The sequence below is a fragment of the Elgaria multicarinata genome, chromosome 21, assembly GCF_023053635.1.
Source record: "Elgaria multicarinata webbii isolate HBS135686 ecotype San Diego chromosome 21, rElgMul1.1.pri, whole genome shotgun sequence".
Lineage (NCBI taxonomy): Eukaryota > Metazoa > Chordata > Lepidosauria > Squamata > Anguidae > Elgaria > Elgaria multicarinata.
The window spans coordinates 15,828,519-15,855,750 of record NC_086191.1 but is presented as its reverse complement, the minus strand read 5'-3'; the positions used below and the strand labels follow the sequence as shown (position 1 = coordinate 15,855,750).

At 48.8% G+C, this 27,232-nt stretch overlaps 2 protein-coding genes across 2 annotated transcripts in view; one reads left to right on the top strand and one right to left on the bottom strand.

The window, feature by feature from the left end:
• The window catches only part of LOC134412293 (serine/threonine-protein phosphatase 2A 56 kDa regulatory subunit beta isoform), a 328,596-nt gene that overhangs the window by 127,078 nt on the left and 174,286 nt on the right, over positions 1–27,232 (bottom strand). The window lies entirely within an intron of this gene.
• VPS45 (vacuolar protein sorting 45 homolog) overlaps positions 1,975–27,232 on the top strand; it is a 29,980-nt gene continuing 4,722 nt past the window's right edge. The window contains exons 1-14 of the mRNA XM_063146313.1: positions 1,975–2,200; positions 3,191–3,325; positions 4,225–4,285; positions 7,654–7,733; positions 8,921–8,989; positions 10,150–10,287; positions 10,539–10,649; positions 10,915–11,049; positions 12,460–12,573; positions 13,593–13,760; positions 14,756–14,914; positions 15,617–15,724; positions 17,015–17,136; positions 20,715–20,846. Of these exons, the coding sequence (XP_063002383.1) occupies positions 2,108–2,200; positions 3,191–3,325; positions 4,225–4,285; positions 7,654–7,733; positions 8,921–8,989; positions 10,150–10,287; positions 10,539–10,649; positions 10,915–11,049; positions 12,460–12,573; positions 13,593–13,760; positions 14,756–14,914; positions 15,617–15,724; positions 17,015–17,136; positions 20,715–20,846 (1,625 nt within the window). The 5' untranslated portion in view covers positions 1,975–2,107. The remainder of the gene's footprint in view (positions 2,201–3,190; positions 3,326–4,224; positions 4,286–7,653; positions 7,734–8,920; positions 8,990–10,149; positions 10,288–10,538; positions 10,650–10,914; positions 11,050–12,459; positions 12,574–13,592; positions 13,761–14,755; positions 14,915–15,616; positions 15,725–17,014; positions 17,137–20,714; positions 20,847–27,232) is intronic.

The window sequence follows — 27,232 nt, the reverse complement described above, 5'->3', positions numbered from 1 at the left end:
TCTGGCTGAGACCGCCACCTGGGATACAACAGAGCCAGATAGCAAAACACTCAGAATAAATAACTCTTAGTAGGTCCCAAATCAATGGAGATATCTCCTGTTCCATTGCAAGAGCAAGGGACAGCATGTAACAGCATAAACAGATAAATCAGAGCAAAGACAACCGTAATATAAAGACAAAATTGATATCAGCCAGGGCTCAGTTTAACAAATTGGTGGAATGTTAAGTAGACTGTAGCTCTGAACGTTTACAGAGGTGCCTTCGTTTTATATGTGGAAACAATAAAGACTTTTGTGGCACCAAGTCTGAGAGATTTACTGCGGCATAAGCTTTCTTCAACCAGGGCCCGCGTCATCAGATACAGGAGGTGTAATCCTCACCCATCAGGTGAGGCTCCAAAAAGGAGAAATAAAATGGATGTAGAGGAGAAGAAATCTGTAAACAACGGAGTCAAATGGTAATGAAGCACAAAATGCACGGCTGCTGATAATTCTGTGCAAAGCTGAGGATAAAATAAACTCTGCTTATCAAGCTTTGAGTGTAAAAGTCAAAACTGCCCGACAGGACAATCCTATTCAGAAGTACATTTTACCAGTGTCTCATGGCGTGTGTGTGTGTGTGTGTGTGTGACTCGCTGAATTGCAGACTTAATTCCCCGTGGAAATGCCACCAGAGAAGGAGATATGACTTGAGCAATTTTCAAAACAGAGTGACATCAACAGAGAGCCTTGTGGTGTCTCAAAAGATGAGCAGACGAAATTCCTTCTCCGGTCCCAACGTGCCCTCTGTCGGAGTGCTGTGGAATTTCAAATGAGAAGCCACCGAGAAAAAAATCCACCGTGGGTACTGGATGAGGTGTGCTGCTTTGCCAAGTGGTTCGTGGCCCTTTTAAAAAGTGGCCCTGAGCTTGGTATGGTGGGGACACCCAGTGACATGCCAGGATATGTTTGCTAGATGTTTTGAGGGCATTGTGCCTGTCTCCCTCATTACTTAAGACTTTGCAGTTGGTATAGGTCTCCAGAACACCACCTGGTCCTGTATTGTTTGATGATTTTCCATTTCTGGGGCCCGAGGATGTGAATGAGGCGCTCAGCAAAGATCAGCCAAAGTTCTCTCCCCAGCCTTTGCCCCTCGTGGCTGATGAGATCTTGCAAGAAGGGAACCCAGGAAGTCTTAAACTTAAGGTGACCATATGAAAAGGAGGACAGGGCTCCTGTATCTTTAACAGTTGCATTGAAAAGGGAATTTCAGCAGGTGTCATTTGTGTGCATGTCGCACCTGGTGAAATTCCCTCTTCATCACAACAGTTAAAGCTGCAGGAGCTATACTATAGTGACCAGATTTAAAAGAGGACAGGGCACCTGCAGCTTTAACCGTTGTGATGAAGAGGGAATTTCACCAGGTTCTCCATATATACAAATGACACCTGCTGAAATTCCCTTTTCAACACAACTGTCAAAGATACAGGACTCCTGCCCTCCTTTTCATATGGTCACCCTACTTTAACTCCTCTTTAAAAAAAAAGAGCATGGTCCTGGCATCCCTTAAAGGAGGCAGTGGCACAACACTCCCAAAGAAAATGTTTCTGGATCCAGAATATCTTGATAATGGTTAATTTTTAAAACTTATAAACCATCCTTCATCCCAGGGTAGCTTGAAACAAACAAATCTGATATAAAACTATTACTACGACTACTATTAATATTGACAACAACACCCTTGGGGCTGAAGCAAAAGCCCTTCCAGTGAAACTGTCCCTTTCCAACCCAAAAGTTGAGTTGAATGCAGGTGTGCCCCTATCTTTCTCTGCTACATGCTTTCCTCTCTGCAGCAGCTGTTGCAAAGGAAACCCTGAAGCAAAGGATTCTGGGAAGTGTAGTTTAAGCTCATACTTCAAAAGAACTACAGTTCCCAGTGCTGCAGGAGGGAAGGTCGGAGGAAGTGAAATTTGCAAGCTTCCTGGACCAGGAAAGATTGGTCAGTTGCATCTTTTTTTTTGCAACATCTGGTCAGTTGCATCTTTTTTTTTGCAACATCTGGTCAGTTGCATTTTTGCTGCAAGGCTTAAGGCTCCCAGAGGCAGGTGCACCAAGCCAGCAAGAAAAAATGAACGTGGTATTTGCAGTCAAGCAGTACATCTCTAAGATGATTGAGGACAGCGGGGCCGGCATGAAAGTCCTCCTGATGGATAAAGAAACGGTGAGTAAATTAAAAAGGGGTGTGTGTCAATGTGAGGGTCACATTTCTTAACACCATTTCTGCTCTTGTCCAATGATCCAGTTGTTTTGGCCAGAAGCGCTTGAGATGGTGAAAGGCAGAACTGGTTATGACGCCCCTTTAACTCAGGGGCAAGCCAGCTCCAGATGTTTCGCAGTACAACTCCCATCAACACCAGCCAGCGTGGTTAATGGTCAGGACTTATGGGAATTGTGGTTCAAAACATCCAGAGAGCAAAGGGTGATTTGCCCTTGCTTTAACTCAGTTCCCCCTCTAGAAATTTCCCCCAAAAGATCTGCACTCCTTTGTGATGGGAAGGAATTGTTAATGAAGTTGATTTGTTAATGAAGGTTGTTAACGAAGTAGGTTTGGAATTACATACTGGTTTACTGAATAGCTTAACAGTGGAAATCTATAAAAACCCTTTGATTTTGAACTGGTATAATAAGCATGTCTGGATGGGAGCTCATTTAACTAAGGGGTGCATACTGCAAATGTGGAGAGAATCATAGAATAGTAGAGTTGGAAGGGGCCTATAAGGCCATCGAGTCCAACCCCCTGCTCAATGCAGGAATCCACCCTAAAGAATCCCAGACAGAGGGTTGTCCAGCTGCCTCTTGAAGGCCTCTAGTGTGGGAGAGCCCAAAACTTCCCTAGGTCACTGGTTCCACTGTCGTACTGCTCTAACAGTCAGGAAGTTTTTCCTGATGTCCAGCAGGAATCTGGCTTCCTTTCACTTGAGCCCCTTATTCCGTGTCCTGCACTCTGGGAGGATTGAGAAGAGATCCTGGCCCTCCTCTGTGTGACAACCTTTTAAGGATTTGAAGAGTGCTCTCATGTCTCCCCTCCATCTTCTCTTCTCCAGGCTAAACATGCCCAGTTCTTTCAGTCTCTCTTCATAGGGCTTTGTTTCCAGACCCCTGATCAACCTGGTTGACGTTTACTTTTCTTACTCGGCTATCCTGTTTGCAGACCGGTATCGTGAGCATGGTGTATACACAGTCAGAGATCCTACAGAAGGAGGTCTATCTCTTTGAGCGCATTGACTCCACCAACCGGGAGACCATGAAACACCTGAAAGCTATATGTTTCCTGCGGCCCACCAAGGTAAGCGGTCACATGGAAATCTAGACCACCCTTCCCCATCCTGGTGTCCCCTAGATACATTCTTCTTCTCCCCCAAAGGAGACAGCCTCCTCCTCCTCCTCCTCTCACTTTCTCTCTCTCTCTCCCCCCGCTCTGATCCGGTCCTCACCTGCAAATGCGTCTCTCGCCCGAGTTTTATTATTTATTTATTAAAACATTTGTATCTCCCCTACGCCATTGAGATCTCAGGCATACAGATAAAATCAATTCAACAGTACAAGGCAATAAATAACGTACACAGCTAAAAAAATCATATCACGCTATTAAACAAGCTAAAATCAGAAGAAAGTTTTAAAAGCAATGAAAACAATTAAAACTGGCTTTAGGCAAATTTAGCCCTCAAAGGCTTTGATAAGCAAGGGGCTAGCAGAAGGATGGCCTTCTCAGTGGTAGCACCCAAAGCGGGACCCTGTTCCAAAACGTGTACACTTTACACCTTCATTCCTGTGCTCTCAAGTGTTTAATGGCACCAGGACACACCTCATTGGAGGGTATTTATTTCCCCTCTTGGTGTCTTTTTGATACTGTCTTTTATTGACTTTTGTCATGAAGTTTTGTTTTTTAAGTGTTCACAGCCCAACCTGGGACCTTCTGCAAGGGCTCTCCCACTCAGTGAAGGCCCTTTCCTTAAAAACACAGTTTCTAGCCCTCATAGTTCTGAATAAATTGACCCCCTCTGTAGAATGCCTCCAATTCTACGATTCCTAGGCTGCTGACTTGCTCTAGTAATATTCTCCTCCCCACCCCACTCACAAGTGTTCTCAAAAGTACTAGATAAAATAAATCTTTGCTTTTGCTATCTGGTTTGGGACTTGATTTCTGATCTTAGCATGCTTTTTTTTAATGTGTTACTTGTCTAGGAAAACGTAGAATACCTCACCCAAGAGCTGCGGAGGCCTAAATACAGCACCTATTTTATTTGTAAGTATGTGGGGTCTTTCCACAGCAGTGGGTCCCTGTGTCTCGTCCACGGGTGGGTCAGCGAGGCGGAGATCTTGCCTCGTGCCTGAGCATTGGTGGAAATGCTTTGTTCCTGCTGATTAAGTACAGAGATAGTGATTCTGCTCCAGACTTTCCCAGCCTGGTGCCCAGCAGGCGTGGCCTCCAGGCATGCTGGCTGTGCACGATGGGAATTGTAGTACAATTTGTCTGGAGGGCACCAGCTTGGGGAAAGTCGCTCTGTGTCATCCTCAGTCCAACTTACATCAAAACAAAGAAAAATATCACAGTAAGTAAACTTCACCTCTGGAGCAAAAGAACTGTACACTGACCGACATAAAGCAGATGTCTGTTTCGCTTTGTCTGTTTGTGTTCTGCTTTGGCTGTAGCGAGCTGTAAATCCAGCGGAGTCAGCAAACCGCCAAGCCTACAGGGCTTACCCAAAGGGGCTCCGCTTACAAGGGAGGTGGTTCAAATGCAGGCAGAAATCAGAGCACAGGCGGACAAGAGGACAAGAGGACCAGGCTGCAGGAGTGGTCAGGATGACAAACAAGAGTTTAGACATGGTCAATCAGTCAAGTACGTTGCAGGGCCCTTAGGCACCACTGGCTGGTTCCTAGTGCAGGCTTTTAAGCCCAAAACCTGCTGGACCCCACCCTGAGTTCAGCTGCACAAATCAGAGTTCTCCTTCAAGTAGGGTGACCATATTTGCGAAACCAAAAAAGAGGACACCTAGTGTGTGTGTGGGGAAGCAGCTTTCTGAGTCCTGCAGAAAGTACGTTATTCCCCCGCCTCCTTAAAGAACCCGATTGGAGTGGAGGAGGGGAAAGGATTTCATTCTGCACCACCACCATCCACTCCAATTGGGGCCTTTTCTATAATGTCCACGAATGGCCCACTTTCCCCTTTAAGACCTCAATTGGAGCTCGGGGTGGGGGACTGATGTGCCTCAAGAATGCATGTCATTCCCTCCTGCCATGCTAATGGCAGCCTTAAAGGGGAAGGTGTGTCATTCCAGGACATTATTGAAAATTATAGAAAATCCCCCCTGACACCATGGAAAGAACAAAAACCAGGACAAATCGGGGGAAATCCTGACAGTTGGTCACCCTACCTTCCAGAGCCCGACTCCTGAGGAGACACTTTCTCCCGAGGAGGCCCTTTCTGGAGGCAAGCCTTCCTGTCGCTTGACGCCGTGACTCTCCTGGGAATCAGTGGTGTGCTCAGCCTCTGTCCCAGAGGCAAAGCCCTTTTCCCCTGACAGGGGTGGGCCTGCAACCACCTCCCAGGAGGGCTCAGGCTCCTGTGCGTCCGATGGGGGTCCCTGGTCTGGGGTCCCCTGGGCTTTGGGGGGACCCAGCTCTTCCTCAGAGGAAGACATCTCAAGTAGCGGCATGACAGATGGTTTGCGTCGCTGTAAAGTGTCTTGATTTATATTGATTGCATAACAATATTAGAACACTGTTGCTATTATTTTTATTATTAGTCTTGTTATTAATAATAATTTATTAATAATAATACTAATACTATAATAATAATAACCAGAATACATCCACGCCACCATCCAGAAAGCAGTCATTATTAAAATATGCTTAATTGTCAGGAAATTCCTGAATCTGTAAAAGACGGCATGACTTGGCAATGCCTGTCACGTCCATCTAGAAAAACTGCCATGAGCAAGAAATAGATGATGATGATAATGATGATGATGATGATGATGATAATAAATTAGTTGTGATGGTAGTAGTGGTGGAATGTCCTCTTTGGACTTCTGTCACTTCAGGAGGGCATTTCGGAGTTCACTAACCTGATTGCAGCTTGCTTATTTATTTATTTATTACATTTCTATACCGCCCAATAGCCGAAGCTCTATTTGCAGCTGAATTTGGTGCTGTTTTTCTGGATTTTTCCTGCTGCCTGTTGCTTTTACAATCAATTTTTGTCCCTCCTTGTAGTCTTGATACCTTGTTTTTTTGTTTTCAATTGTGCTTCCGAGTGGTTTGGACCTCTCTAGTGAGGGGAACGCAGGATAGACATATTTCAATGAATAAATATCCATTCATTATTATTATTATTATTGGGATCAATATCAACAACGGACCATCAGTTCCGTGGGAATGGGTGGGTTAACGCTGCCTGCCCTCTAGGTGTCATGCCCGGCCTGTGCAAGTGTGCCGACAGAGGAATAAGCCGCTTGTTTTGAAACACGCAGCCGACTGACACAGCTGCACATCTGGAATTCGTGGGAATGCATCTTTAGAAGGAGATAGATCCTTGTTAGCACACTGAGAACCCTGGACCTTAATTGGAGCTGTGCCTTCCCTGGGCTAAGAAGACCACAGGATATTTTTACCAGTTGTGTGGAAGGGGTGATCAAACGGAGGTCCCCTTATGCAGAGAGAGGCTATCAATGCATTGATTCCAGGGCATAGACTGAAGGCATGTGAAGCTAAAACCTTGCTGAAGCTAAGTAGGTCTGGGTCTGGACAGTGCTTGGAGGAGAGACCACGTGTAGTCGTCTTGAGTTCCACCAGGGAAGAAACGTGGGACATAATGGCATAAATAAATAAACCAATATTATCTACTTGGGATACTGACAGCCGTTCAGGATCTCCGGCACAGAAAGCTCTTCCCATCACCTGCGACCTGAGATCTCATTTTTTATTGGCAGTTCCTGCCAGGGAGTGAATCTTTACAGATGTGTAAAGCAGGTTTTTACCCCAAATCTATGGTTGTTTCCTATGTTCTGAGCCCTCATTCCTGGCCCCGGGTTCAACAGTGCCACTCCGAACTCTGAGGTTTCACTAGTGTGTTGCCGGCATACTTTCCAACCTAGATATCGTAAGTGCTACAAACTTGACTTTTTAAGAAAAGAAAGAAAAGTCAATGATTACTAACATTATCAGGATGCTGTAGTCTGCCCACTCCTCAATCCAAAAAGGCTCTCAGAGTCTCCCATGTAACCAATTACACAAGACAGTCCATGCCCATAGGCTTACCATCTAAAAAGTCACGACACGCAAGGAAAAGGGGAGGAGGAGGGAAGAGGTTGGGGAATTAATTCTCTTAGCAGGGCGGGAGGATTGGCCCTGCTCTCCCTCTCATTTGCCAAGCCAACTTTATTTCAGAACATGACGCTATTTAGTTTGCCCCAGGATATTACATAGCCTTTAATTAGTCCATTTTTGCTCCTCCCCATCCTGGGATCAATGGCATCCTTCTAACCAGGCTCTCCTTCTTAACAGTTCTTGGTGGTTTTTTTCACACTGTATCTCTTTTGTGAGTCGCAAAGGAGCGTTGTCCCCTTGTTGCATTGCCTGGCTACCTGCATTTACGCTGCCTTGTTTTAGATTTCAGCAACGTGATCAGCAAGAGTGACGTCAAGTCGCTGGCTGAGGCAGACGAGCAGGAAGTTGTCGCCGAAGTCCAGGTATGTTTGCCCCAAAGAACCACTCTGCACACGATATTTGAGCAGGAGCTGCCCGCCTGCCCTGGCGATCCGCTTTAGAAACTGATGGCGCATTTCCAAAACAGCACGTCAAGCCTGATCCTCCCTGAATTTGTCTCGTCCCCTTCTAACACGGTTCCAGTTGGGGCCCGTTCCATCTTGCGACAGTGAGTTCCACAGTTCAGCTGTGTGAAGAAGTCTGCCCTGAATCTCCCACCCAGCTTGAATTGATGTCCCTGGAGTTTAGCTTTACATCTGAGATCCACAAGCTCAATCGCAGCTTTTAAAGCTCAGCTAAAAACTTTTCTTTTTCCTAAAGCTTTCACAACTTGATGCTGTTTGGACTTTATTCTGTTATACTGTTAGTTTTACCCTACCCTGCGCCTGTTTACCCTACCCAATGCCTGTTTGCATTCTCTTCCCCTCCTTATTGCTCTACTATGATTTTAATAGAATGTAAGCCTATGCGGCAGAGTCTTGCTATTTACTGTTTTACGCTGTACAGCACCATGTACATAGATGGTGCTATATAAATAATAATAATAATAATAATAATAATAATAATAAGAAGAAGAAGAAGAAGAAGAAGAAAAATACCCTCCACACCCAGCAAAATCCAGTGCATCTCAATCATGTGGGTAGGTGTGACGCCCTCGCCATTTTACTTGGCAAGCGAGTCAATTTCGACTCCCTATCTGTGACAAACTTTGTTATTTGTAGAGAGTTCCCAGGCAGCCTCTTTGCTCGTATTTCTTAGATCTTTGCTTCTGGTGGGAAAACCTCAACAGAACACCGAGGGGTGGGGGTGGGGGTGGGGGTGGGGGCCAGCATTCCGCCATCTTGATTTCTGCCGGCAGCTGCTCCCGCCATCTTGGGAGCCCAAGCGCTGTCTCTGTCAGCCGCTTGCATCTTGATCTGTCAGCCACTTGCATTTCTTCCCCCATCTTCCCCCACTCCCAGTCGCAGAGATGAAACAAGAAATTAAACAGAGGCCACTTTGCCGTTGCCAAATGGTGCCCAGAATTGGCCTCCTTGCTTTGCCTCGTGGCCCCCAGAAGAGTGGCATCAAAGGCTGGAACCCTCGTGGGCTCCCAGGTCTAATCGCCACCGTTAAATGGCTGGAACAGCCTCAGTGTGACGTCGGCTCCTGTTTTGCATTTGTTTTGCAGGAATTCTATGGAGATTACATTGCTGCAAATCCACACGTGTTTTCGTTCAACATCCCGGTCTGTTGCCAGGTATGCTGAATGGGGTAGCCAGAGGGTGTGTGTGTGACTGACACTGCCATCAGCTCTTCTGTCTTTAAGGGAGGCACGGAGCTTCCCTCAGGCTTGCTGGGTGGAAACACATTGACCAGTAGCAATGTCAGGAGGGCGATCGCTTAATAATAACAAATTTATTTCTTACCTGCCTCTCCATTCTGATCAAGGCAGGGAACAACAATAAGAGATAAAATAAATAAAACTGAATTAAACATAGTATATGTTGTTAAAAACATCCTAAAAACATCCTAAAATTCCACTGGAGAGGCCTGTCGGAAGAGATCTGTCTTTATAGCTTTCTTGAATGCTAAAAGACTGTCAAGCTGACGAGTCTCCTCCAGCAGGCCGTTCCACACCCTGGGAGCAGCAGAAGAGAAGGTCCTCTGGGTAACGGTTGTCAGCCTAATCTTTGCTGACTGAAGTAGATTCTTCCCAGAGGACCTGAGTGTGCGGGGCGGATTGTACGGGAGAAGGCGATCCTGCAGGTAGCCTGGACCCAAACCATGTAGAGCTTTAAAGGTGATAACCAACACTTCATACTTCGCCCAGAAACTAATTGGCAGCCAGTGAAGAGATTTTAAGACTGGTGTGATGTGGTCACCCTTAGGTGTACCGGTGACCAGCCTGGCTGCCACATTTTGAACTAGTTGAAGTTTCCTGACTAGGCACAAAGGTAGCTCTATGTAGAGCGCATTGCAGAAGTGGAGCCTCGAAGTTACCAGCGCGTGCACGACCGTCTTTAGCTCTTCTAACTCTATGAAGGGCCACAGCTGGCGTATCAGCCGAAGCTGATAGTAGGCACTCCTGGCTGTCGCATCTACCCGGGCTGTCATTTGGAGCAACGGATCCAGGAGCACCCCCAAGCTGTGAACGCAGTCTTTCAGGGGGAGTGTAGCCCCATCCAGCTTAGGCTTTCTCCGTTAGGAGAGAAGGAGGTGTCTTAAATACTGAACTAGCCTTTTTCAGTCTTAATGGGGCAGCGTCTTTCCAGAACCTCTGGACCTCCTGTAGCTGGAAGTATCGGGGCATTCTGCCTGCAAACGAGCCCTGGTGCCTTCCCGGTTTCTCCTGGGTCGTGATTAGCTGGATCCTTGAGGAAATCTCTCCCAATCCTTCCATTATTTCCATTTCTTTAGGGCCGCAGCTGGGATCCAGCCCAGCTGTCCCGGACCACCCAAGGCCTCACCGCCTTGCTCCTGTCCCTGAAGAAGTGCCCCATGATCCGTTACCAGCTCTCCTCCGACTTGGCGAAGAGGCTGGCGGAATGCGTCAAGGTGAAAATTGGGGGAAGGAAGTCAGGGGAGCCCTCTGTTCCCAGCCACGCCGGGCCATCGCGGGCAAGCCTCTCTCCTTCTGGAGCGTTGGCGTGGCATTAAGTGTGGCTAGCTGGGGGTGCTGGGAACTGTAGTCCAACACACCTGGAGAACAGCAGGTGGGGAAAAGCTGGGCCAGAGAATCAAATAATACTCCGAATATTCCCTCCCGTGTTCAGTTACCAAACGGTCCTTCTTCCCCCCACAAACAGCAAGTGATCACCAAGGAGTATGAACTGTTTGACTTCCGGCGTACTGAGGTGCCCCCGTTGCTGCTGCTGCTCGACCGCTCGGATGACGCCATCACTCCGCTCCTGAACCAGGTGGGCTTCTCCTTGTTGCTGTTGCTGCAAAGACTCTGGAGGTGCCGGACGGAGGGCTTCCGATCCGGTCCTTCCGTGCTTTGTTTTGTCCTCACGTTGGTTTTTGTGTGTTGCAAGCTGCCCAGGGGGCTTTCTGCTCTGGGGAGGCATCCAAAGGCCATCCATCAGTCAATAAAAAGGCCACCTTCTTGACCCGGAGCCCGCAAGGGCCTTCCCCTCCTCCTCCTCCTCCTCCATGACTTTGACCTTCTCCCCTTGTGCGTAGTGGACGTACCAGGCCATGGTCCATGAGCTGCTTGGGATTCACAACAACCGCATTGACCTCTCGCGAGTTCCGGGCATCAGTAAGGACCTCCGGGAGGTGGTTCTGTCTGCCGAGAATGACGAGTTCTACGCCAACGTAAGTATGTAGGCTGTGGCGCAGCGGCGGCAGCCTCCGGGTTCTCACTCCACTACGGAGCGCACTTTCTCTCCCCTCCCCAATTCCGTAGCCATTTTATTTTAACTCAAATCAATGCTACGGATGTAGAATGAAGCCTCCTATCATCCTGGTTTGTGGCTCAGCAATACTACAAACGAGAAGGATCTTGGAGTTGTTGTAGATCACAAGCTGAATAGGAGCCAACAGTGCGATGTGGCTGCAAGAAAGGCCAATGCTATTTTGGGCTAAATTCATAGAAGTATAGCTTCCAAATCACGTGAGGTGCTGGTTCCTCTCTATTTGGCCCTGGTTAGGTCTCATCTAGAGTATTGTGTCCAGTTCTGGGCTCCACAATTCAAAAAGGACGCAGACAAGCTGGAGCATGTTCAGAGGAGGGCGACCAGGATGATCAAGGGTTTGGAAACAAAGCCCTATGAGGAGAGACTGAAAGAACTGGGCCTGTTTAGCCTGGAGAAGAGAAGAGTGAGGGGAGACATGAGAGCACTCTTCAAAGACTTAAAAGGTTGTCACACAGAGGAGGGCCAGGATCTCTTCTCGATCCTCCCAGAGTGCAGGACACGGAATAACGGGCTCAAGTGACAGGAAACTTGATTCCAGCTGGACATCAGGAAAAACTTCCTGACTGTTGGAGCAGTATGACAATGGAATCAGTGACCTAGGCAGGTTGTGGGCTCTCCCACACTAGAGGCATTGAAGAGGCAGCTGGACAGCCATCTGTCAGGGATGCTTTAGGGTGGATTCCTGCATTGAGCAGGGGGTTGGACTCAATGGCCTTGTAGGCCCCTTCCAACTCTACTATTCTAGGATTCTATGACGGCAGAAAGGAAATGGTTCCAGTTGGACCAGGCAGGGTTGGGGCAATGGTTGAGCACCTACTGAGGGTCGTTTGTTCTGATAAGCCCCCCTGGGGCTGCTCCTCTACCCCATGGCAACTTGCTTGTTTGTCTGCTCTGGCCCAGACAACGGTGGTTGTGAGAAGGGCGAGCGGCAGCAGATGCCACAGCCCTCTCGCACCCTGGCTTTCTGGGGTTGACAAGGTAGACTCATTGAAGGAGGAGGCCCACGGAGGGTGTCTTGCACAAAGACCCTGCAAAGCATGGATTTCTCCAGTCCCAGCACTCTAACCACTAGGCCACACTGGCTTATTGGAGGATGGGCGCTCTTTTCTAACTGCTTCTGTAATCTGTGGAGTGAGAGAGAGAGAAAGAGAGTTCAGTGGCCTTTTGCAATGGCTCAGGTGCATCTTGTTCACGCTGCCATGGCTGCAAATGCAGGGACACCTCACAAGGTCTCTCCCCCCACCCCCACACCCCGAGGTTATTAAACCACCACCCTTCTCTTCAAACCGCCCCGCTGACTCTTCCCCAGAACATGTACCTGAACTTTGCGGAGATCGGCAGCAACATCAAGAACCTCATGGAAGACTTCCAGCGGAAGAAACCCAAGGAGCAGCAGAAGCTGGAGTCGATCGCGGACATGAAGGTAGCGTGGAAATAAGGTCCGTGAGGTGGAGGGAGGGAGGAGCTGGGTGAATCTGACCCCACCGCCGGCTGGGCTGTGCAGGTGGGCGAGGCAACCGCTTGGGTCTTGGCAGCTCCTGGGCGGCCACTATGCCAGAAGACACCAGAAATTAACCTGTTTCGCGAGATATTGCTTCTTCAGAAACACGCTTCTCTCAGGCTGTAAGTCAAGGCCTTTCATAATAGTCTCCCATAATACATAATTTCTCATATGTTTTAGGCCAAGCACTAGAGCTAGATTCAGTAGTGCCTGGCCTAAAACGTATGAGAAATTATGTATTATGGGAGACTATTATGAAAGGCCTTGACTTACAGCCTGAGAGAAGCGTGTTTCCGAAGAAGCAATATCTCGCGAAACAGGTTAATGTACCGGACTCCTGTTGGTGCAATGAAGCTTCTACACTAAAAAATTGGCGTATACAGATATGGAAATCGTTAAAATTCTAATTAAAAGTCTTAGGTTTACATGTATGTAAAATTGTAATTATTGGAATGGTGAAATGCGTTGTGATTATAGTCTATACTGTAAAATTGGTGCCAAAGGTTATGTCTATGTAGATAGGACATCAAATTGGTGTGTTTGAATGGTGATTAGTCTATATTGTAAAATTGGTGCAAAGACTGAGTCTATGCATATATGCAATGCTGCAGTTATTGGAATGCTGATGTAGAATTGTAACTATATAAAGGATTAAAATAGTATTCTGATTAATTATTGTTCTTAATTGTGGTTGGTGGGTGGAGACCCTAGCTTTGTGATTAGTATATCCAACCATTGCCTTCAGTTATCTTGTTATTTTGGGGGAGAGAAACGCGGCTGCCACGTTACACCTCCGGTGGCAGAAGAAGGCTGCCAACAACCCTGAGGCTGAAATCACAAGTCTGTTGGTCCAGCGTAGCTCTGCATCGCCTTTATCCTTTCCTCCTCCTCCTCCCTGTGAAGTCCAAATCTGCCAGCCGCGCCGCTCTTCCATTTCCCAGGCCTTTGTGGAGAACTACCCGCAGTTCAAGAAGATGTCCGGCACGGTCTCCAAGCACGTGACGGTGGTGGGGGAGCTTTCGCGGCTGGTGAGCGAGAGGAACTTGTTGGAGGTCTCGGAGGTGGAGCAAGAACTGGCTTGCCAGAACGACCACTCCAGCGCCCTGCAGGTAGGTACCCCGACACGGAGAGTGCAGCCCACCCCCAAACACCTCTAGACTTCGGGCTGGGAACAAGTCCTGCCGTTGAAGGGAGAACTGTGGCAATTCAGCGCTAATAAACACGATCACCGGTATCCTGTTATTCTCACGATTCTCACATTATCATTGTTATCATTTGTCTAGCCCAGAAAAGGTCTTCTCTGCCCGATTCTGTGCTGTGAGAGGATTTGCCAGATACAGAGCTTCTTTGGCATGAGGGATTCTCGGGGGGAGGATTTCTCACAAGGGCCTCGTCTGTCTGTGGAGCGTAAGGCGGAATGCCTGTTGCGTTCGTGGCTCCGAGAGTTCATAAGCTGACCCCGGTATCCGAGACTGCATCAGAGAGGATAAATTGGGGTTATTTACTGCTAACAATGCGTCCCTTTTGAAGAGGAATCGTGCGAGGTCGTTGGGGTGCTAAGGAGGGCAGGGGGGTGAAAAGGGAGGGGAGGGGGCCACCCCAGTGCCGTTAAGAAGGGGGCAGTAATTGGTGCATACGCATCGCTTCTTCCAGCCCTGGGCCCTTGTGACTTTTCTGAGCCTTTGGCTGCTGCCCCAGAAGTGGAGCGGTGCCAGGGCTCCCATCAATCTATGGAGCACATCCGGCGTTCTTTGGGAGCCAGGCAAAGGCACTCTGTGAGCGCTCAGAGGCATTTTCCTGCCCAAAGAATCCCAGCTGGCGCACCAGGGCCCCCCGTTTCCCTTTTGGCTTACGGGAGGCCTCGAAAGGTTCTGCAAGCCCAAATCCTGACACGTTGAACGGTACGGTTGCTGTGCTCCTCCACGTTTGCTCTCCTCGTCTGGGTCTTTTTCCCACTCGCTGCAGAGACTTCACTCCGGAAAGACTCAAGCGGGCAGCTGTGCTGAAGACACAGGCAACACGGATTGGCCCCTTTTAACAAGGAAGCGCGCAGGGCACAGGCGCACCGCTGCAGCCCTGAGCGACTTCTCTTCTTCGTCTGCAGAACGTCCGGCGGATCTTACAGAACCCCAAAGTGACGGAGCTGGACGCCGTCCGGCTGGTGATGCTCTACGCCCTGCACTACGAGAGGCACAGCAGCAATAGCGTGCCGGGCCTCCTGGCGGACCTGAAGACCCGAGGGGTGTCCGAGAGGCATCGCAAGGTACATGGCAGGGGGGGGAGAGGATGGAGGGGGTCCCTTTGGAAGTGCAGGGGTTCATCGTGAGGGGACTCGATAGAATCATAGAATAGCAGAGTTGGAAGGGGCCTACAAGGCCATCGAGTCCCACCCCCTGCTCAAGGCAGGAATCCACCCTAAAGCATCCCTGACAGAGGGTTGTCCAGCTGCCTCTTGAAGGCCTCTAGGGTGGGAGAGCCCACCACCTCCCTAGGTAACTGATTCCATTGTTGTACTGCTCTAACAGTCAGGAAGTTTTTCCTGATGTCCAGCTGGTGGAATCTGGCTTCCTGTCACTTGAGCCCGTTATTCCGTGTCCTGCACTCTGGGAGGATCGAGAAGAGATCCTGGCCCTCCTTCCTCCCAAACATGCAGGCATGAGCTTCGGCTATTGGGCGGTATAGAAATGTAATAAATAAATAAATAAATAAATAATACAGCAGGACTGGTTCCCAAATAAGTACGGCGAGGACTGCAAGTTTATGAGTTTATGAGTTTAACCACAGGCATTGTACCAGATGACGCAGCCCAGTGTTAGAGGAAAGTCTGCAGACTTCTTCTTACAACTCGCTGAAGAAGGCCTTTTGAGAAGACACAGGCCGAAATGCGTTGGGCTTTGTATCAAGAAATCCTTTGCTTGCTGAGAACCTGTTTCTCCCTTCTTTTCACCTTTCTCTTTCCAAACAGCTGGTGTCTGCCGTTGTAGAATACGGAGGGAAACGGGTCCGAGGCAGTGACCTGTTCAGCTCCAAGGATGCCGTGGCCATCACGAAGCAGTTCCTCAAAGGGCTGAAGGTAATCAGTGGGCGCACTAGTAAGGGGAAGACCATTTCATTCCCCCGGCAGCTTAGCACTCTCAGCTTTTAACTCTGCTGTAGTTTAAGCCTGTATTTTAAATCCCTGCGTTGCTGCTGGCTTTTATTCTGCTTGTACTTCTATATTGCAATTTTTATTTATTTATTGTATTTATTTATTACATTTCTATACCGCCCAATAGCCAAAGCTCTCTGGGCGGTTCACAAAAATTAAAACCACAATAAAACCACCAACAGGTTAAAAGCACAATTACAAAATACAGTATAAAAAGCACAACCAGGATAAAAACCACGCAGCAAAATTGATATAAGATTAAAATACAGAGTTAAAACAGTAAAATTTAAATTTAAGTTAAAATTAAGTGTTAAAATACTGAGAGAATAAAAAGGTGTTCAGTTGGCGACGAAAGGAGTACAGTTTAGGCGCCAGGCGGACCTCTCTGGGGAGTTCATTCCACAACCGGGGTGCCACAGCGGAGAAGGCCCTGCTCCTAGTAGCCACCTGCCTCACTTCCTTTGGCAGGGGCTCACGGAGAAGGACCCCTGTAGATGATCTTAAGGTCCGGGCAATTTCAAGCTTTTATAGGTTATATTGTTTATTGTTTATAGGTTATATTGTTATACCTTGAGGCTTTATTTTTCGTGAACCGCCCAGTGAAATGTAATAAATACATGACATAAGAATAAAAAAATAGTACTAGTAGTATTAGTACTATCAATGGTATGAATGCAATTGTTGGTAAGGGTGTCGAAGAAATTCGTCGTGGATTCAAATGAGTTTCTATGAATCTGACCGGTGGATTCCACAGCAGAGAATCTCTTTTCCTGAGATTCCACACGGATTCCACAGACTTGCAGATTCACTTTTGTGTGTGTGCGTGGGGGTGGGGGGTGGGTGGGGTTGTGCTACTTCACATGTGCACTAATCCACATTAACTAATGTATACCAGCCTGAGTCTGCAAGCACAGATTAGCACGAATGTGTGTGAGTGCATGGGCCCATTTGTGCAAATTCGCAGTAGTTAATTCAAATTCGCTCACATAGAACGAAATTCTGGTTAAAACACAGATCCGATTCCATCATGAGCGAGTGACGGAGCAAAAGAAATATAGACGGGATGGGTTTAACAAAATCCACAGATCCCTAAATCTGGGCAGTGTTGAGGAATGAAGTTCGTACTCTTACTTTTATTATCGTGCCCTCTCTGCGCCGGACGCTTCACGGAGGGCAAGGAGACTGACGTGGCTCTCTGTTGTGCTCATTGGACAGGGGGTTGAAAACGTCTACACACAGCACCAACCGTTATTGCTAGAGACTCTGGACCAGTTGATCAAGGGCAAACTGAAGGACAACCAGTACCCATACCTCGGTCCCAGCACACTCCGCGACAGGTAATGGTGATGCCGTGGGGCCCGGGGTGGATGGACGGGGCTCAATCGCCAGAGATTCTGGATTCATTGTCGAACCCGTTGCTCCAGGATGATAAGTGCACTGGCTTTCTTCTCTCCCGTGGCAACCGGAGATCATTTGGCGTTTTTGCTTGCCCAACAGTGAAGTGGGATGCTATTTCTGGCAACCCGATCTAATTGGACGTGGTTTGTGGAGGGTGTGTTTGTGTGTGAAGAAGACGCAGCAGAAATGTGTGTGTGCGTGTGTTTTATAACGCCTGTTTCATAAGAGTAATTCTGGAGCACTCCTGGCAGAGATGGTTCAGCGGCCGGAAAGGAGGTGACCATCGTCCGGTGCCCTTGACGCGTCGGGGTTGCTTGCCTGGGGCGACGGGGTATCGATCGGATTTCGGGAGTTATGTAAAAGCTTCGGGGGGTGTTTTTCTCCCCAGTAGGGCTGTGGTTGCAAAACGTCCGCCTTCCCCAACCTGCACCCCGCCCTTTGGATGCATCCTACTACAACTCCCATGATCCCAAGCTGGCTGGGGATGGTGGAAGTCGTAGTACACCACGTCAGGAGGAAACCGGGTCGGGGAACGTTGCAATATGGTCGATAACAAAGGTGTGGTGGATAATGTCTCGGCAATGGAAAGAGACTCTGGAATTGGGGGGAAGGCAGGAAATTTGGGGGGTTCACTCTTTCTCTGGAGGCTAAGCCTTGCTTCTCTTCCCTTCTACCCTATGGAATAACAATCTATCTGATAATTTTTTCAATTTTCCTAAGCCGGGGAGGGGGGTTGAACATCGTGCTGTTGACAGCCCTGGTATATTAATCATTTGAGTTATGAGTAAGCAAAAGGGAGTTATGAGCTCACAGGAGGCAAAATTGTTTGTAGTTCGTTCAGCCCTGTCGGGAAACGTCTCCCCCCGCCCGCCCCCCCATTACCCTGGATGGGGGTGGAGACAACGCAAAACTGTTTTCATCTGCATTCCCTTGTTTCCTCCATGAGATGAGTGACTACATTGGTACAACAGAAAGCTTTTTTCAAAACTAAAAGGGTAAAGAAAAAGCCCACATCTGCTTGCGTCTTTGTCATTGTATTCAGTCTCCGCAGTTCTTGGGGTCTGAGCAGCTGACGGAAAGTTGTTTCCTCCGTCCCTGTGTTTCCAGATGAACGCTAGACACCCACCTCCTTCCCTAGAACTGCTGCAGTTCCCAAGTCTGGGGGAGGCAGGCTGGTGCTTTTATACGGCAACATCTTTTTGCACGTTCGTGTCATTTGCCCACCTGCCTTGTTTCAAGCAAGGGCTTATCCAGAGGAAACCCTTTGAGTTCTGCCTTGCAAAGGGGCAGTGAAGAGGGAAGACCCCGTCCCGAATTTTAAGGGGTCTCTTCCATGCCTTGATGCATGACCTCAAGCACAGACACTCTATGGCTACATGGGACAGAGATACAGGGAATTAGCTGGGGTCAGTTCCAAAGGGAAGGTCAAGAGGCAATTTGAGGTTCAGAAAAGAGCAAAGTTAGCATGGGAAAACACAGCAGGAGGAGTCTAGGCACTGGTTGGTGCACAGATATTATTATTTATTTATTTATTTATTTATTTATTTGTATACCGCCCCATAGCCGAAGCTCTCTGGGCGGTTTACATAACCGATACTATTTTGACCCTCATTGCCTAGGACTGAAGGCTTTAAACATGAACGTTCAGCCCCACCTAGAGCACAGCTGCAGGCCGTCCATGCCACCCGAGGAATGACCTATTTGCAAGTACAGCCTTACTCATGAGTATACTTTTACTCATGAGGAATCCTCGTTTCTCAGATGGGCACTTCTGCATTGGATAGCTGGCAGGGTGCCAATAATAAAGCATGGTAAAATAATAAAGCATTTCCCAGAAACAAACAAAAACCAACCACCAATCAAATGGGGGGGGGGGGGGAGAACAGTCCCAAATAGGGAAACATCAGGAAAAACTTCCTGATTGTTAGAGCAGTACGGCAATGGAACCAATGACCTAGGGAGGTCATGGGCTCTCCCACACTAGAGGCAGCTGGACAACCATCTGTCAAGGATGCTTTAAGGTGGATTCCTGCATTGAGCAGAGGGTTGGACTTGATGGCCTTAGGGACCCCTTCCAAGTCTACGATTCTGTGATTCTATGAAATAACAATTTGCACAATGCAGCCAAGGAAAAGAAAGGAGGCTTCAATCAAAAGCCTGAGTCTTGCTATTCCAAATCCCTTCTCGTTGTTCATGGGGCCCAATGCTGACATGCGTCCCACCCCAAGATTTCCGTCCTTGCGCTCGGCCTGTCCTCTGCCTGGTCCTCTTGCACCCTGTGCAAACCTGCCTGCAGAATAAACCCTCACGGCACCGCTTTTATTTCTTATTTTTGGGGGTGTCACGTTGTTGGACTTCTTCCTGTTGTGCGTGTGGGAGGTGGGGGGGGGAGGAGGAGGGGTGAATCTGTGCGGATTGAAAAGCCTCGTCCTTTTTTTAGACTTCTTACAAAGCACCAGGGCAGCTAGGAATTGTTACCAGTGATGACACAGCTTAGCAACAGGAGACGGCAGAACGCGGAGGGGGGAAAGGGATGGATTTAGCAGAGCAAAGCGGGAGGTGGTGGAGGGCGGGAGGCAGAAGGAAACACCTCGGCGTTGAGCAGGCCCTGAGCGCTGAGCCGGAGATCTTCAAATGCTGGCCCTGCCGGGGCCCTCCCTGGTTCCTTAGAAGCTCATCAAGGGTCTCCGGGTGAGAAAACAAGGGACAACGGACCCGCTGCTCTGAAGGTCACCTTGTCTCCTGTCGCAGTTCCTTCCCCTGCGACAAGCGGCTGGGAACCTTCCAAGATTCGTTGGCTGGTTCACGTGGGAACTACGGCAAGGTCCAGCAGGATGGGAGCAAGTGCCTGAGGACCGGACAGAAGCCTTTACAACGCAGCAGGCGTCTGGGGCTCAGAACCGCTGCCGCCGTCCTCTGTGTTCACACACGCTCAGCTGCCACATAAACCACTGCTCTGAAAACTAGTCCAGCTGCCTTCCCCCCCACACACCTGGTGCCCTCCAGGTGCTTTGGAATTCAACTCCTCTCTTCCTGATCATCAGCCATGCCGCCTGGGCCTGATGGGTGTTGAAGACCAAAACACCCAGAGGACACCAGGTTGGGAAGGCTGGATTGTAGGAACGATGTCTAAATTTGCATCTGTACGCATCCATCAGTGTATGCGAAGTTTATCTTCCCTGTCGATTCAGCAACTTGTATGGCACAGTCGTATTTTACTTTATCTATTTAAGCATTTTTATCTCGTTCTTCAACTGAAAAGGCTCCCGGAATGGCTTATGTACAATCGATATAAACAAGACAGTCCCTGCTGCAGGCTTACAATCTTAAAAGACGTGACACAAGAGGAAAAGGCGATGGGGAGGGTAGAGGAAAAACAGGCTGCTGGAATGGGCTTTCTCGACATCTCTCCAGTAAGGAGAAGTGAGGTGCACATTAGCAAATAGCCAGTGCATCACTTTAGACCTGTATGCTCCTTTCCTTTCCCTTCCTAAACATGTGTCCCTGTTCACTGCAGACCACAAGACATCATTGTGTTCATAATCGGAGGCGCCACCTACGAGGAGGCCCTGACCGTTTACAATCTGAACCGCACCACCCCTGGAGTCCGGATTGTGCTGGGTGGGACCATTATCCACAACACGAAAAGGTAAGCTGAACACTGAAGCCAGGCCTGGGGGGTGGGGGCAGGGGGCAGATGGTGGTGAAGAAGGGGACTCCTTTGGCCTAGCTTTCTGCAAAGTGCTCTGAATTCAAGAGAGCGGTTTTATCCTGGCATGAGCTGGTATCGCTAAACCCACTGAGACCGACAAAGCTGTGTTAATGTGCGTGGTGCCCGGTTTATTTAACACCTGTTTATTTTTGGTTAGAGACATCCTGCGCCTCTCCATTCCTGTGGGGGCTGTTTCTCATTGTCCTTAATTATTGACCAAGTTTCTAGTCCTCACTGTTCCAAATGAAACCTGTAGGATGGAGAATAAGAGCAACATTTCAGCACTTAGAGTCAAAAGGGGGCAAGAAATTGCCTCCTTATTCAGATCCGGTATTAAATGATGCATTCTGGATCCAACTTTGGAAAAAAAAATTGGGCACATGCAAGAAAAGAGGACTCCGTTTTCTCAGAGAGACCAGGCTCCTTTTAGCCTGTTTCTAGTAGTGGTCAGGGAGGTGCGTCGTGAGGAGTGTGTGATGCAGAAGGCCAAAGGAAAACCCCTCTTTGTTTCCCTCCGTGGGCTGGAAGGAGGCTTCCTTTAGATATCGGGACAAATAACTCGACCTTTTCTCTCTTCTTTTAAACGTTCCGAACGACTGTATCCTCGCCTCTTGTAGTGTGAATTATGCAGCGTGCAAAGAAGCAGGCTCAGAAGCCGGTGCTGTTGGCAGGGCGGGGAGGGGGCTTCCTGCATTCCCTGAAAGCGTTGCAAAACTGTGTGCTCTTTCCTGCCCCCCCCCTCCCCAAATTCCATTCCTATTCCCTTGCTGCGATATGCGGGGCTGTTATCAGGCTGTGCTCTGGCTGTTCTGCTTCTACAGGAAACAGGCCACTGCCTTGCGTGTGACCTGCCCTCAGTTTCTACAGCCAGAGCCAAGCTAAAAAAACAAACCCCCCAAAAAGCAGCCTGTGGATCCATGTAGAACTCCTAATACAGCCGTTCCTGCCTGGGCAGGATCTACACTACTGATTTAAAACGGTTTATAACAGTAGTGAGAACTGTTGGGGTGCAGGACACACGCCGTATACAAGGTTTCAAACATTTTTAAAGTGTCGTGTGTCCTGCTTGGTGTAGATCTGCCCCTGGCTCCTTTGATCTGCCTACACACAACTCTGCCAACTGAGCCCGTGTTTTCGGCTTGTCTTTCCCACCTGGGGACAGCACTCAGCCTCTCATAGAATCATAGAATAGCAGAGTTGGAAGGGGCCTACAAGGCCATCCAGTCCAACCCCCTGCTCAATGCAGGAATCCACCCTAAAGCATCCCTGACAGGTGGCTGTCAGGCTGCCTCTTGAAGGCCTCTAGTGTGGGAGAGCCCACAACCTCCCTAGGTAACTGGTTCCATTGTCGTCCTGCTCTAACAGTCAGGAAGTTTTTCCTGATGTCCAGCTGAAATCTGACTTCCTGTAACTTGAGCCCATTATTCCGTGTCCTGCACTCTGGGAGGACTGAGGACACGATCTCCATAAAGTACAACGCTCTCCATAAAGACTTATACTATCTCCATAAAGTGCAACAACGTCCGTGTAAGGCAGGATGGCATAATTGTACCCATTTTGCAGACTGAGGAGTCGTGGCTTGCCTCGGCCGCCCAGCGCATTTGCAGCGAAGGTGAGATTTGATTTGGCCGCTTCTTGGCTTGCTCTTGCGGGCAAAGCAGCACCTAATTTTGGCGGGGACTAAGCGCGAGGATTGTACGATAGGACAGGACCCTTCCTCGCCGAGGCTGTGAGCACCCAACATCTCCAAACTGCTTTGGAAGCGAAGAAGTGCGATTCCCACATTCTAAAAATAAGCACTTAGCTGCCAGTTCATTTAAGGGCACCTTTGGAGCGAGCCAGCGAGAAAAGTCTCAAGGGGAGCGATTAAAACCAAGCTGCTCCAATGCGTGGTTGTCGCATTTATCTTTAATGAAGGTCTTAAAAGCTCCCCATCCCTGCGAGGAGATCGCTGCCCATTACGTTTCGGAGCAGCTGCTGGGGATCTCCGAAGGACTCGGGCTGCTCCTCCGTTTCGCATTTCCTGGAGGCAGGAGGCACGAAGGGCCTCTCAGGGCATGCGCCCCCGTGCCTTCCAGCGTTGCGCCTTCTTCATCAGCAGATGAGCTCCAAGCCAAAAGGCACTTTGGGTAGGAGAGGTGGGTTCAGAGGTGGAGAGCGGGGAGAATGGGGAGAACTTTCCGCTTGTTGCTCTTGGGAGCAGCTGGCGTACAATCACGGGGAAGCCAACATGGCCAGTCCCTTTTTGCAGAAGGCAGCAAGAACGTCTCCCAGGTCTGGTACATAGCATGCTGCCCACATCTTCAGACCGTTGCTCCATCTAGCTCTGTATTTATTTATTTATTTATTTATTGCATTTCTATACCACCCAATAGCCGAAGCTCTCTGGGCGGTTTACAAAATTGGTGGAGAACGCTAGCCCTTCCTGGAGATGGCAGGGATCGAATCGGAAACCTTTTTTGCATAAAAAACAGGACCTCTTCTGCTGAGCTGAAGCCCCTAAAAATGAAGTCAGATTCTGCTGGTTGAAGTAAGAACCTAGAGACCTGGTCCATTGGTCCATCAAGCTCAGTGTTACCTGTGCTGAATAGCTTTCTGGGTCTTCAGGTGTCTCTCCCAGTCCTACCTGGAGATGCTGGGAGCTGAGCCCAGGACCTCCAGCTTGCAAAGAGAGGACCTCCCTGTCTCTGAACTACACCCCTTCCCTCTCTGTAACCCTTTATGAACTCCCCCTTTTTTTTAAAAAAAAGAAAGCATGTATAAATAGGGTCTTAAAGTCTTTACAGCAAAACACATCTTAAAGGGTTTCTCTTTTATTTAATGGCTTCCTTCTTGGAGGACCGGCACGTGGGCAAATAGACTCCCTGGCTCCCTCTCCGTAAGGTCTCTGCTTTATCCCTTCTCTGGAAGTGCTCACCCGGATTTCCCCATCTGCTCACCCCAGAAGTATCCCTTGTTGCCGCAGCAAAGAGGAGATTAATTGGTTTCTTGCTCTGGAAAGGAGACGGGCCGCTGATCACTGGGAACACAGGGCGGGTAGTGGGGGGGGGCACCGTTTTCCGCTCCCAAAAGCGGAAGACCAAATAATGACACCGCTCTTCAGTCGGATCCTAGGCTTAAGTAACTTGCTGAAAGTGGGTTACAAAGGCAAGTCTGTATTAACCCACATTTTTACCAAATCCTGATGAAATTAGCTAAGGTTCTTCTGCAGCTTTCTCTCCACCCCCCCTCACTGTGCCATGCTTCATGGTTTGTTTAGCTGATATTCCACGTAGCCTTAAAACCCTGTTTAATCCCTGATCTTGACAATGGGAATTTTCATTTTTAAAATAATCGCTACTCAGGTGACTGAACGCCGTCTGGTTCAGTCCAGAAATAATTTTGGATTCTGCTCAGATTACTGGAGGTTCTTTACTAGGGCTGAGTAAAGCCCCCCCCCCCCCGAGGGTCTGTGTGAGAGAGATTTGAACCCAGGTCTTTGGACGAAAGGACAAGAGCGGTGTGGCTTCATTTGACACCGCAGCACGTTCCGGCAGGCCTTAAATCCCATTTTTGTAAATAAACGTTGCTTGTAACCAGGAACAGCAATCAGGGCATCTTTACGCTCCCTCTCATGGGGGAAGGTAGTTTATGGCCTCAGATCCCGGCCTCCTTTTATCATCTGCTTTGCATTAATATTTGCAAATTGCTTTTGGGTTACACGAAGTCCCATTATTTTGAAATACTTGCCGGATTTAATATATGTTCATCGTCCGTCTTCCTCACCCACCGACCTCCAGGTCCTTTTCCTTTACGGTTGTTTCCCATACAGAGAAATCAGAGAAAATAGTTTCACCAGGGTCTGTCCACCACCCCCTTACGCTTTTTCCCTTTTCCCAATGGGGCTTTGGGTTTGACGGAAGGCAGAGCCCCGTGGCCCTTCATACAGGGGTGCAGAGCCGTGGGCGGTGGCCACGCCCTATGTCCCCGACCGGGGTGGGTGGGGGCTCCCTGGCTTTTGTGCATCCCTCCCACCGTCCCCCATTCTAGAAGGTCTCTCCGAAGGGCTTCTTGACTCACACTAACAACTTTCACCTTGGGGAGCTCCTTTAAGGTTCTGACTGAAACCCAGAGCGGATTCACTGCTCCATTGACACCCCTAAATTAGATGAAGCAGTGATCACACCTGGGGTAAGACTCCTATTCTCTTCCACCCTCTTTTGAAAACTCCACCACCGCCCTCTTCCTCAGGCATGGATCTGTCCTCACCCGCAAACGATATTGACGTTACGCATAGTATTTCTATATCGCCTTCCTGAAAACCGTCAAGTCGGCGCACAACCATTCCAAAACGCTAACCAAAGTGTTGTTTTAAAATGTTGACTTTTCAATACGGTTTTTATATTTCACTTCGATATCACCTGGAACTCAGGCGTGGGTGTGGTTATCTGGGCCGAAAGGTGACACGTACATTTCTAAGCAAGCAAAAGTGAAAAAATTCGTCGAATGGATCAGTAGGTGACAAAGGAAGGGGGAAAAAGAGATCAGAGGGAGAAAGAAAAGATGGAAGCGTGGACAGACCAAGGGGAAAGAAGGTTGGACCCATTGGGGGCTAGGAGGATGTCTTGTTGCCCTACTTAGAACGGCCCACAGCCAAAACTAGTTGCCAACCAGGGCAATGGAGGACTGTTGGATCTGGTCACCTGCACACTGCAATTGCCTTCGGCCTCTGCTCGTAATCCATAGCTGCCCCCTCCCCATTTAGATTAGGCTTGATATCTCGCAATAAACAAGGGGATTTTTCATACTAATGCTCCCAGCGGCTGTTGTAAGTGCTCTCTCTAAATCCTCTTCTTCCATTGTTGCGGCCGGCCAAACTTAATGCTATTTGCCGATCAACAGCTGTCTTTGGGGGGGGGGGTGTAGCATGGCGTGCGGGAGGTGGGACAATGGGATTCTTTCGATCTGCAAGTAAGGGGAAAGCCGAATGGATCCCTAGATTTGGTTGCAACACACATGCACACACCCCATATCTCTTTGGCCCAGCGGACTGTGGTCCTGCAGTGAACAGATGTGTGAGTCAAAGGTTTGGAAGCAGAAACTTGGAGCAATGGGGAGGTGTACAGGGTGGCCACTTGTGAAACTCCCCAAAGGGAGGCAAGCGCTACGTGTGAGTGTGTGCGTATATATGAAAATTTGGAAACAATATAATTTAAATAGAAATAGTGCGTCTCTCCCTAGTGTGGGGGACTGCAAACAGGTGACCGGAGTGCCTTGCTCCACCTGCTGTCCAGGTGGACGGGCAGCTTCAAGGCCCTTTATCTGTTCCTTCTGACGGGTCGCTGTCTTTAAACCGGGCTTGGAGTGGGAAGCCCTTGCCTTCTGTAAAGGAAGACATACGACCACCCCATGTGTGTGTGCATGCATGATAAAAACCACAGTGGTCATACTTACGGGCCCCGGGGTAAATTAATATGGGTGAGTAGTCCTAGATTATGTTAAAGCACTTTGGCGACAGAAATATGCTAAGAGTTAGTTGTTTATTATCTCTCTTTCATTTCCGTGTGTGCGTCTCTCTGTCTGCCTCTCTCTCTGTCTCTCTGTCTCTCTCTCTCGCTCACACACACACACAGTTTTTAGTATATTATTGGGACTTGTGTCGTCTTGAAGCCTCCACTGAAATTCTATCTCTCTCTGAAGATACCTAGAACTCCCAAGGATGGGACATTGAGTCCTGTACCCCAGTGTGTGGGATTTTCCCAAGGTCACCCAGGAAATCAGTGGCCAAGTAGGAAACAGAATAACAGCCAGCCTGTTTGCGGCGACCGTGAGAAGGCCCTGCATCCATCGGTGCTCGTGGGGAGAATCTGGTGCGGACGTCAGCGTCCTGAGAATTTTGACCTTCCTTGACAATGCAATATAAAATACGTATCTAGTTTATGATCGAGCTGACTGGAAAAGGAGAAGTCTAGTGAGCTAGAAATCAAGTGTCTAGGCCTTAAGATGGCTGAGCTGACATCTGGCATAAGAAAGGGTTGGGCTTAACCACTGAGTAGTTTAGAATCATAGAATCATAGAATAACAGAGTTGGAAGGGGCCTACAAGGCCATTGAGTCCAACCCCCTGCTCAATGCAGGAATCCACCCTAAAGCATCCCTGACAGAGGGTTGTCCAGCTGCCTCTTGAAGGCTTCTAGTGTGGGAGAGCCCACCACCTCCCTAGGTAACTGATTCCATTGTCGTACTGCTCTAACAGTCGGGAAGTTTTTCCTGATGTCCAGCTGGAATCTGGCTTCCTTTAACTTGAGCCCGTTATTCCGTGTCCTGCACTCTGGGAGGATCGAG